The 12082-nt window shown below is 35.9% G+C and overlaps 1 protein-coding gene across 1 annotated transcript; it reads right to left on the minus strand.

The window, feature by feature from the left end:
* Positions 1-564: 564 nt before the first annotated feature.
* Positions 565-9851, minus strand: LOC123904469 (phosphoenolpyruvate carboxylase 4-like). Its single transcript, XM_045954132.1, has 20 exons — positions 9604-9851; positions 8601-8764; positions 8327-8441; positions 8058-8135; positions 7857-7925; positions 7681-7759; positions 7353-7429; positions 7166-7261; positions 5806-5944; positions 4976-5089; positions 4527-4594; positions 4190-4441; positions 3388-3513; positions 3209-3310; positions 2991-3137; positions 2639-2737; positions 2234-2322; positions 1899-2025; positions 1603-1809; positions 565-1479 (listed from the first exon to the last, which is right to left on the minus strand). Exons 1-20 carry the CDS (start codon positions 9757-9759, stop codon positions 655-657), a joined length of 3129 nt encoding a protein of 1042 aa, XP_045810088.1. The 5' UTR covers positions 9760-9851; the 3' UTR covers positions 565-654.
* Between the last annotated feature and the right edge of the window lie 2231 nt (positions 9852-12082).

Below are 12082 nucleotides of genomic sequence, written 5' to 3' on the forward strand. Positions count from 1 at the left end.
CCTTCCAATCTAGTCTACGATGGTTTAGGTGTTTGGGGTGATATAGGCTCAAGAGGGTTAGAGTCTAGTTTATTGTAAATCATTTTAAAATATCAATCCTTGACCACCCTCTCTCTAACTCTAAAAGAATGGAATCTAATTTATATCATGATATCTGCAACGATAAGAGGCTATTCCTTAACCTTCTTTAAAGGGAGCGAAGTGTATTCCCCCGGAAGATTAAAAGAAATGAGCATTAGCCCTTTCTTAAAGTAAGGCTTTCTTTTGAAAGTATCGCAGTTACTAAGAAAGTTGTTGATGAACAATTTCAAGCAACTCGTCTTGCATAAAAATCTTCATTCCAACATCTCTCCGATTTAGTTAAAAGGTGGAAGGAAAATTTGGAAGAAGATGAAGAAGAAAAACCGACATAAGAAGAAGACACTGAGTTCATCGCTTAGGTAGCTAAACCTATCACTCATCATCACTATCAGCTAACTTCATGTGAAGTGATGACAATCCACACAAATTCACATTTGTAGACACAAAATTAAATAAAATCATAAAATCATGGTTATGCCTATTATATATATATACTGTATATAATAATCATTCATTAGCAGGCTTGATTATAGAATGGTCGTGGGAAACCCAAGTGACAGAATGAGTGAAAAGTTAGCCTGTGTTCCTCATCCCGGCAGCAATGCCATTAATGGTGATAAGGAGAACATCTCTTGCTTTAACGTTGTCGTCATCACGTCTTAACCTCTTAAGTATCTCCACCTGCAACATGTTCATGGGATTTAGAAAAGGAAGTCTGTTTTCAATCAACCTCCTCAATGTCCTGTTATTCTGCAGAAGTTTGTCATGTCCACTAATAACTGCGATAAACTTCCCAGTTGTAATGAGCTCGTTCCTTAGTTGACGACCAAGTTCTTGTCTCTTTTCTGGAACAAGAGCCTCATCGTACTGCTTAGCAATAGAAAGATCCGCTTTTCCCAAAACCATCTCAATTAGGTCTACTAAGCTTTGAAAGAAAGGCCACTCTTTGTACATGGCTTTAAGCTCTTCTGTTTGTCCTTTCTCACAAGCACCTTTCAAACCTGCTCCAACTCCAAGCCAAGCAGGAAGAACAAATCTGGTTTGAGTCCATGCAAATATCCAAGGTATGGCACGAAGGTGTCCGATTCCTGTAGTAGCCTTTCTTCTCGTGGGACGGCTACCTATGTTCAGGTAGCCAAGCTCTGCTTGAGGTGTGGCCTCATTGAAGTAGGTCAAAAATTCTGGATTTTCATAGACTACACTGCGGTAGGATTGACAACTGAGTTTTGAAATGTCTTCCATTAGATTACGCCATTTTTCTTCTCGAGGTGGGAGTGGTGGACGACGTGTAGCAAGTAGCACAGCTGTTGTGTATATTTCAAGTTGTCTAACAGCTGTCTGTGGCAACCCAAACTTCGCCTGCACCATCTCTCCCTGCTCAGTTGACCGAAGGGTTCCCTGCAATGTGTCACATAACGCACCAGAGGATCATCACTTATTTCAGTGAATTCATATAATATGGGACTTAAAATCAGTCTTTTAGGCTTGGGCAATAATTAAGGCTAAATATGCATAACCCACCATCACAGAGCCAGGTGGCTGGGACTGAATAGCCAGATATGTTGGGCCTCCGCCACGTCCAATACTCCCTCCACGGCCATGGAACAAAGTAACCTTAATATCATACTTATTGCAAGAAGCCACTACATCCTCTTGAGCTTTGTAAAGTTCCCAAGCAGCAGTAAAGCGCCCAGCATCTTTACCAGAATCAGAATACCCAACCATAACCTGCATATAGACATTTAGAATATTACCGAATGTATTCCCTATAATACTGTAACATAAGAGAAATGAACCTTCCATTATTAATAAATAACCTCTTGGTGTCCGTTATGGTTTTTAATTATGTGTTGGCGGTACCAATCTATTGATAAAAGTTTTCTGATAACTGCTCCAGCTCCTCTCAGGTCTTTCACAGTTTCAAATAGAGGAACCACCCGAAGCCTATGTTGGAAACATGTATGTGTGATGTTAAATTCAAACATTTTTTCAATATTTGTTCAACAGATTAGTGCAAAATTGTGTCATAGAGAAATCATGAAATAACTCTTCTCCCAGAACCCTAAATAGTGACAATGACATCTAACTACATAAGAAACAATGCAACCAATTGTATTCTTTTAGTAATACAAATATCTCAAGACGGACTTACGTTCCACCCGGACATGCTCTTCCTAATTCCCCACAAACTGTAAGACGTGCATCCTTCTGTAAAAGCTCTACTGCAAGGACATCACTTGCCTGGCAATAAACCAAAGTAAAAAATCATCAATATAACCTGGACAAAAGTTTTAAAAAATTACTGTATCCCAAGATGATTTCATTCATTTTTGTAGCCTCATAAGTTTACAATGCAAAAATGATATTAAGTACCAAAGTTTTTCAAATTCAGCTGCACAGTTTATGCAGCAAAGATAACTACTTTCGTGCAAAACCAAATAGCAAGAAAATTAATAGATGAAGAGAAAAGGAAGGCAGTCTAAATGCATGATACACAAACTGTTTCTGTTACAAAGTTTCCATGGATAATTTGTAAGAGTAATAGCTGTTGATGTACATTTGAGGCCATAGAGATCACATAGGCTCCAAGTGAATCACTCCCTAGCTCTGCAGCAATTCGAAACGTATCTAGGACTTCTTTAACGTCTGGAGAAACCTAGAAAGAATTAAGCAATACCAATAAAAAGTATAAAGTCAGTGCATAGAATAGATAAAAAAAACTTAAGCAAATTGTAAAATTAAAATCTCAATTAATTATATAGAAAATAATTAAAACAAAATAGATTTGATATATATTTTTTAAATACCATCTTCATTCCATTTCTATGGAAAAAGTTTTACCAACATAGTAGTAGATAATTGCAGAACATTTAAAACTTGTTTCTTGGTGTACATTCTGCCTATCTCACCTCTATATTAGGAGGAACTAGTGGCCTCTTCCCTTTAAGCTCTTTGGTTAAGAAGTCCAGTTTTTTTTCTTCATCCCATTCGCTGTATGTACCCAAATCCAAATACTTTGTAATTGCATCAAGTGTTTCAGCATGTCTGCCAGATTCCTGTCACATTGCAAGTTTCAGGACACAAGAGACTATGGCATCGATTATGAGCAAAACACAATAAATCATACCTGACGCAAGTCAAGCTTCATTAACACCATGCCAAAAGTAGCAACTCTACGGATCAGATCAGCAAGTCGACCATCAGCTAACACACCAGCTCCACAAGATTGCTAGAGGAAATTTTGAGCTAAACAATCATTATGGAAAATCTTGTGTGAAAAACGGGTAGTAGCGGGAGAAATAGTACCATAGATTCGTAACAAAGGAGAAGAGGTTCTAAAAGCTGGTCTGTTGTTTCATAGTAATCAGAAGGATCAAGTTCACATGGACAGTCCTCGAGAAACAGTTCCAACCGTCTACGAGTTTTCTGAAGCTAAACACATGGAACAGGAGACAATGCATGTTTGTAAAAAAAAATTACCAATTCATACGACAACAACAAAATAAAAGCAAGTTCAGTAAGATAGGTAGATATGAATCATTCTTTACACCACATCAAATGCAAACCCTATATGTAAAATTATTCGAATAAAAATTATGTAGTAACAGTTATTTTATTTTTAAACTACTGTTAAGATCAAGGAAATCAATGTGCAATAGATAGTTACTTGTTTCACAAGTTAACTTGTTAGCTTAATGGTTTTTCCTTTTTCAGTTAGGTTAGTTAGCTTAATAACTTTTCAGTTAGTTATGATGTATTCAATGTGTATAAATAAGTAGCTTGTACCATTCATTGTAACATTGAGATTGGTGAATAAATTTTCTCTCTTTTGCGCCTATCCTGCACTTGTTCTTCTGGTTCTGAGCCTAAGCTCATCGCTCTCATCTCTCATACCTTCCCTGCACTTATCTCACGCTCATCTATGGAGCTAGAACTCAACCTTTAACAACTACTGTCTGTTAGATTTAGAGAACATGCACTGGAACAGATATAACATATATTTTGGTACTGTACAAAGTACAAAAGAAGAAATGGAATACTAGACTAGCGTCCATACAGATACAAACAAGTGAACAACTATATTATTAAAGTAGATAAGAAGTGATACCTTATCTTTGACATTCCCAAGGACAACTCTGTAAGGAGCAATTCCAGGAACATGAGGGAGCTTTGGCTCCAAAAGCTTCTGAAAACTGGTTCTTCCTATTCGGGATTCTGCATATACTTTCCTCTGAGCATGTAGTTGTTGAATAGAGTTGGAAGAAGGAGAGCGTGGAATATCAACTGGTGAAGTATTGGAACTCGCTGAAGTATTGGTACTTCCAGCATTGCTCACATTTGAAGTTGAACTCTTACCATCCTATCAGTGAAAATATGTACAATATATTAATTCTCTAAAACTCAAACGAAAATTCACAAATCCTACAATTACTGAATTGATCTACCTTGTGATTGAGTTGGTTGTAATCAGAACCAGGGATGTCAAGTCTTGGATGATCAGATTCACCATTTACTACCAAAGAACATATCCAACTAAGGTAAGGAGATATATGCAGAAACATAAATAAACAAATAGATAAATGGTGAGATCTTCATGAGAAACCATGGCTCGTTAGTGGAAGACAGAAATTTCTTGTCATATGTCAGCGAAAATAATAAAAGTGCACCTAATTATTCCTCATGCATGAGGAAGAAGTTACTTTAATACTTGGTTGGATTCAAATTCATATATAGTTCATGAAATCAGCAAAGGGAATTCCTTAGAGAATAATAGATTTGCAATCCCCATCAAGAAATTTAAGTATTTTCGTTTGGTTCCAGGAAACAACAGATGCCATTAAAAACATGATATGCAAATAAATTACTAGAGAAATTTGAGCAAAATTATGTGTACCAGCACAAGAAGGTAAATGAGCTCTAGCTGGAAGTTTGGATGGAAGCATCTGATTTGGATGTTTCGACTGAGTCTCATGGTTCCAATGCTCACGTTGAGTCTCATGGTTAGCATCTGAAGCAAAATAAGGGATCGCCAATTTTTAAATGTTGATTATACACTTGTCAAAATTATCTATAAGGATATCATCAACATGCTAGAACCTAGAAGAATACTACATAGTACATGCAGAACTGTTGATTTCTTACAGCTTATATCATATAAAGGCTTTAAAGTGCACAAATAGAAATATCATATTATACCTAATGTTACCGTCCAATTTATACCAAAATCTGAAACAAATGAAATACCGGATGAAAACTAAAGTGAAACATCAGATTTGTTGTGTCATTATAAGAAACTTGTACGAAACATTCTGAGTAAATCATAGAAAAGACAAAAGCTCTCAAATTTTTACCTCACATAAGAAACTATAGTCAATCTTATATCTTTAAATTGAATGAGATTTGAGAGTGCGTTAGGCGTAAATGTCAACAGGTTGATGTCTTCAGAAACTAAACAAAAAATTAGAAGGGAAAAAAACATAAAAACACAAGAAATTTTTAGAATGTTTGAATTATTAGCACAAACAGGAATGAGATCTACTAGTATATATTACATCAAAGACATTTCCAAACTAAGAGGAAAATTCCTCGATGTACCATATGAGTAATGCATAAAAAGATCGGGCAGGGATCAAATGCATTACCACAACAAGAACATATATATACAAACAGTAGTCAGTGGTCTCATGATGTAAACATAAGATAAGTGAAACAGAACTGACAAACCTTCTAGAATTGCATGTGCCAATTTAGACAACTTATCAGAGCACCTTTTCATGGATAGCTCAAATCTAAGACTATCCACTTCACGAATATAGAGGTCAATTGCCATCCATCTTGACAAAAGTGAAACATCTTTTGTCACCTAAAGAACAAAACCAAAACCAATTTGAGAATTATTATATTCTATCAAGATTTGTAGGATTATCTTAATGTGGAAAAATAATAGTAATCAAATAATAATGTTTGCTCTCAAGGAATAGTTGTCAACAATTGAAACAGATATGAACATTCTGCTACATCCTGAACAAAACTATAACAACAACAACAATCAATATTTACTAGGACAACATGACTCAACTAATGCCACTGGCCCTTTCCACAATTAAATTTTAAATTTGCCATTTATCATAAAAGTAGGGCGTAGGAAAAGTGTAGACGAAATAAGAGAAATAAGGAAAAGTATTTTTCCCTCTACTTTCTACATGGTATCAGTAGCTCTAGGTTTACCAATCTAGGGATTTCCTCCTCCCTAAGGCATTCAACGTGTGGAAGCAAGCCCTTATCGTTGGTGGCGGCAGCCCTTGTGACTGACCAATAGTCACCGATAACAATAACACTAGCAGCGGACCAATGGTGATATACAACAGCACTGGTGGCAACCAGCCAGGCATCAGTAGCCCAGGAGGATGTGGTCCAGGAGATTCAGGCAGTCTGTGCGGAGGAGATCCAACAATGGTTTTTGTCATCTTTTTGGCCATGAGGAATCCTCTAATGCCCAAGGTTGAGGTTCAGCGTTTCAATGAAAGTAGTTACATGGTCCCAACCGAAAAATTGATACTAGATGGTAAGGGAAGATATGGTTTTCTCACGGCCACGGGAGAGGTGCAAATGCCAACAATAGCAGATTTGAGTTTCAAATTTTTGAAGTCTGAGAATTCCTTAATTATTGTTTAGCTACTTAATAATATGTTGCAAACAATTGAGAAGCTCTTTATGTTCTTGCCAACTACGAAAGATGTTTGGGTGGCTGTCAAAGATACTGATTCTGAAACACTAAATTCTTCTGCAAAAATTTCCAACAAGATTATAAAAAGAAAATTATTCAGAAATATTTAACATGTTGATAACTCCTTTAAATTTGTCTATAGTTTTCCTAGCCCAATTTGTAATGATTGACTGAGAGTCACTAATAAATTTCGAAAATGAACAAGAAAAATGTTCTGTATATCAGTATAACAAATTCAACTATGCTTCTACTATTAGAAATATCTCACCTGTTGAATAAGACTAGTGTAGTTATGAGAAAAAACAAAAGCAAGTAGTAAAAGTACATGTAGCATGAATGTAGATTTGAAAATGCTACCTTTGCTGTGACATTTGGGTTCCCATCTCTATCACCTCCCATCCAAGATCCAAACTTTATGGGAGTGCAAGTCAATGGAAGTGGTTTCCCCGTGTGCTGCAAGGAAATATAAAATAAATTGCATTGAATATCTGCTGAAAGGGAAAGGATATACAAGTCGATTGACATAAAATACAGACAAACAGACCTTCTTTAAAGCATTGCTGACTCGACGTAAATAATGAGGAACAGCCTTCCAAAGTGACTGCTCCACAATATTCAATCCTGGGAGAATTGTATATAAATATAAACCCAGTTAAAGGTTTTTTAAACTTAATCAATTCAAGCATCAACTTACATGTATAGCGTCTAGCACAAGCCCCCCCTAAAAGATTAAGCTACTAGGTGTAATCTTAACATAATGACAAACAGCTTTTTAGTTGCAAGAAGGAACAATCTCGTGAACACTCAACCGAAAAACTTATTTTGTTGGTGAAGGGCTATGTATATTTGTTTATATAAAGTATATAATATACCAGCCCTAGCTTCATCGACCGGAGTAGGTTTCTGACGTCTAAGCTCGTCTGTCTGCCATATTGAAGTTATCTCTCTCACCTACCAAACAAAATATGAATTATGAGAAAAGAAGTAACTGCACTGGAAAAATTGTTGGTTAATTTGACTCGAATGGAAATATAGTAATGAATCGTACCAGATCTTCTATCACCATTTCTCGATCTTCATGGCCAAGATCAGGTCGGTCATTATAATCCAAAAGATGCTGCATTAAGGGTAAAAACTAATCAGAAACAGCACATTCAATAGTTTAGATTTGAAGTTCCAAAGCTCGAGACTAATATAATAACTTTATCAAAGGTAGACTATTTTTCCAAAATAGAAATTGATAACTCACAGCAATCTTAATGTGTTTGTATTGCAAGGTACGTCGATTAATTTGTGTAGGATGAGCTGTAAGAACAATTTCAACCGCCTGTGGCATAAAAAACATTGGAATTTTAATAGTGAAAGAATCTACATCAATTATAACATAATGTTTCAGTCAAATAATAAGAGAAGTAATTATCCAGATTATCTTTAATCTCAGTTGTATAGTGCATTCCACATATTTTTTAATCTCGAGCCATTTGCTTAGGCTAACAAGTAGTAAAGAACAAAACAAACCTGTTTGCAAACTGTATTAAAAAGGTCATCTGGAGAAAGTCCGTCTTGCAAAAGCTGGCAAAAGATATCATCACAAGATTTTGCAAGCTTTGCCATGTTCACACCTTTTCGAACCCTGCACGAACTAATTTGTGAGTAACACTGGCCTACTTAGATATGAACAGATATTTATATAAGTCTTCATGTTCTGATTTTAGTAATAATAATTCAAAAACAAAGAGGCACACAAATTGTCAACTTGTAGAACAAAGGTTAACATAATAGACCGGTTTACCGATGGTGGGTTTCAGCTATGCCCATCAAAGTAAGATAGTGACTGAAGGCGCGGGCAAGTGTTTGAGCTTCTTCCAATGACATCTTCGAGAATTCTGAAGCCAACTGCTTTTCCAACAGCTCTGCCATGTCCTCAATCCCTGCCTGTCTCATATTACAAGCACTCTGTGGTGAAAAAAGCACAACCAAGTGTTAATGAATTTTCACCCTAGCTGGCTACTCTCAACTTGGCCTCAAAAAGCAATCAAATCTACGCATTTTATGATTTTAAAATAGAAAACTCAAGATGTTCATAACTTGGTCACGTTGTACTGGTAGCAATAGTTTTAAATTGCAGTCCACAACCACAATTACGGCTGCAGTATTGTTGATGCGGTAGCCTTCGCAACCACATCGCACTGCAATGCAATTGCAGTGATCTTTTAATGCAATGTAACTGCATCATATCTAAAAATTAAAATTTTCTTACTAAAAGTTATATCTATTGACATGTACGTTTAAATTTTGTCACTAAAAATAAAAATTTCAGAACCCCAAATCCCAAAATGCATTATATCTATTGAAAAATCTTACTTGTAACAGTCTCTCAACTTTGTATTTCAAGCATGTTCCAGTTATTGTGGGCAAATAGTGTTGTTGCACGGTGGTGCCACTCATTATAGTTTGTGAAAGTTAAAAATCATTTCAGGCTGAGACAGCCGCAATGTGCGTTGCAGCAACCGCAATGATCACAATCACGGCATACTAAAAGTCAGTTTTGTAAGGTTGAGTTAAACCAAATCCAAAATTCTAAAATGGTATCAAGCCAGGTTCAAGATTCGTTGGGCTACGTGCTATCAGATTTCGCTATAGGCAATCCTTACGATACAAGCTGGATTTGTAGGGTTGAGTTACCCAACCCAAAATTCTAAGACTACAAAATAAATAACATTTTCATTCTTATTTTCCTAATTTAGGAACATGCAAAGCATGCAAAAGAAAATTAAAAACCAAAAAGAACATACCTGAGCAAGGATTCGAATTTTTTCAAGTTTTTCAACAAAAGCGATTCCAACTTCCCGTTGCAAAACGTCGTTGAGAAGATTTCCGAGCAACCTACAGTCATCGTCAAAGCTTTGGAAGGATATTTCCTCTGCAATGTCATCAGTGGTATCCGTCATGTTCACTCGATCAAATCAAACACAGAAATCGAGAAGAAGAATATGGCATATATGTTGGGTGGATCATATATTGGTAGAAAAGCATAGAAAAGGAGAAGAATGTGGCATGTTATTATTACAAATTATGGTGGCAAAATAATAACTAACAATTGGCACCCAAAGCGGGAACGAAGGAGGGGTTGTGAATTTGTCACTGCTTGCTAGCTCCTATCTTAACGTGTAGGAGTCATGTAAACATTTTAAAATAAGAAAAACATTGTGTCATCCAATAGCACTTAGATGAGATGATGCAGATTTATTTTGAGTAACAATCTTTCGCTTGGACAAGCAGCATCATTAAAATTCTTATGGAGAGTTATTTTAGGTCCACAAAACTCGAGGAATTAATCTCTATAGTTACGCAGTCACGCATATGATATCTAGTTTACGCCCAAATAAAAAAACACGGATTTGGTTCCTCTCCAAATTTCCCTCATGTTTTCTCTCGTTTTTTTTAATCCAAGGGTTGATTTTCTCTTCTTTTTATTTTTTTGTAATTTATCGACCCTTAGATTAAGAAAAAAGAGAGAAAACATGAAGGAGAATTGGAAAGGATCCAAATCCAAAAAACACCATGCCAAGTTTTTATAAGTTAACCCACAATAAAGACACACCGACACAATTTCAGCACATTTTCCTTCTTCAACGAATAATTATACTGCCTACGATTTTTAATATAAGAAAAAGATCACTTTTTAAATACATTGAAAGAGTCTGTTTAAACTTTATCATATAGAGTACCAGATAAATCAATCTTTCAATATATTTAAAAAATAAATTATTTCTAGTATAGTAAACTGACAATCAAAAACAGTATTAATTGTATAATTATTTCTAAATGCCTAATTTATGCTATTGTAAAACTATGGTTCTTACGTTACTACCCTCTAAAAAGAAGTTTCGTCCTTAAAACATAGAGCAAGAGTAAAAACTTCACTAATTGTTACTAGGACCGACTCTTATGTGACTTGAGCACTTACGATAACTCTCTACTATGTCGTAACATTCTCAGCTCAAAACTCGACACTACATCATTACACAACTTAGTCTTAACTCTCATTACATTGCCCAGTACCTCGGCCCCACACGAAGGGGTGGCACCTATCCTTCTTAAAAGATGTCAAATAAATTTAAATGCTACCATGGATGGCAAGATTCGTCTATTTCATTCAACACGATCTCGTTTACTATCAACAAGAGATTAAGGGTGATCAATTTATCAATTTGTCAATATGTAGACGACAACCATTTGTAGCATAGACAATTTAAACCTAGAACACTTTATCAACACTCATAAAGAGTTAGGGTGATAATCTTTAACATAATATTCCTCTAGTCTTCATGTTCCATCTTTTCAATCACATCCTTTGACGAAAATTTCTTCTTGAATTTCCTCCACACTCACCACTTGTTCAGTTACCTCTCAGCTGAAATCTCAAAGATTACAAAAACCTTGCACAACTCCCCTCTGAGAATATTTTGCACCGATGCATAAACCACTTGAACCGGTGCAACAACTTTTTGGGAATCTTGAACCGGTGCATTATACCTTTGAACCGGTTCAAGCAGTTTTGTACTGGGGCATAACTGTCTTAAACCAGTGCAAAGATTTCCAGAAATCTTGAACCGGTGCATAAACCCTCATGCATCGGTGCATGATGTGTTCAATGTCATTTTTGTTATCTCCTTTTTTTTGTGTTTTGTTCAAACATTAAATCATCATCCATTTTTAGTTAGCCGATAGCTCTAAAATATGTATACATTTTAGTAGTAGTTTATGTAAATAAAGCTTGCTTATATTAGTCAAGTTACATGAGCTTTCTTACTACATTTTCTATCTTTTATATGTTTTGTAGGTCCAAAAGCATAAATAAGAGGGAAAATGCACAAATAATGCATACTTTGATGACATATGGGGCAATTGATAGGCATTCCTTATTGAAGCGCAAATGAAAATCCAAAGTCGAGGGTTATTTTTGTGGGTTTAAGGCCATAATTTCATCACTAAAGGTAAGGAAAGCTGAAAAGTCAAGTTTTCAGCACCATGGAGAACTTACACGGCCGTGCCATTATCCACACGCTCGTGCCAAGCCTAGCAGGAGCTTTATGGACATCCCTAAAGCTCACACGATTATGTCATTCCTCACACGGTCGTGCCACTACATGCTCGTCGTGGAGAACAGTAAAATTCTAAGTAGAGAACTGCAATCTGTAGGTGGAGTCAAATTTCTCATTTTTATAACGTCAGCTACTTAAATAACACAAGGATAAAAATGGAAATTAG

This window comes from Trifolium pratense, linkage group LG2 (assembly GCF_020283565.1).
Source record: "Trifolium pratense cultivar HEN17-A07 linkage group LG2, ARS_RC_1.1, whole genome shotgun sequence".
NCBI lineage: Eukaryota > Viridiplantae > Streptophyta > Magnoliopsida > Fabales > Fabaceae > Trifolium > Trifolium pratense.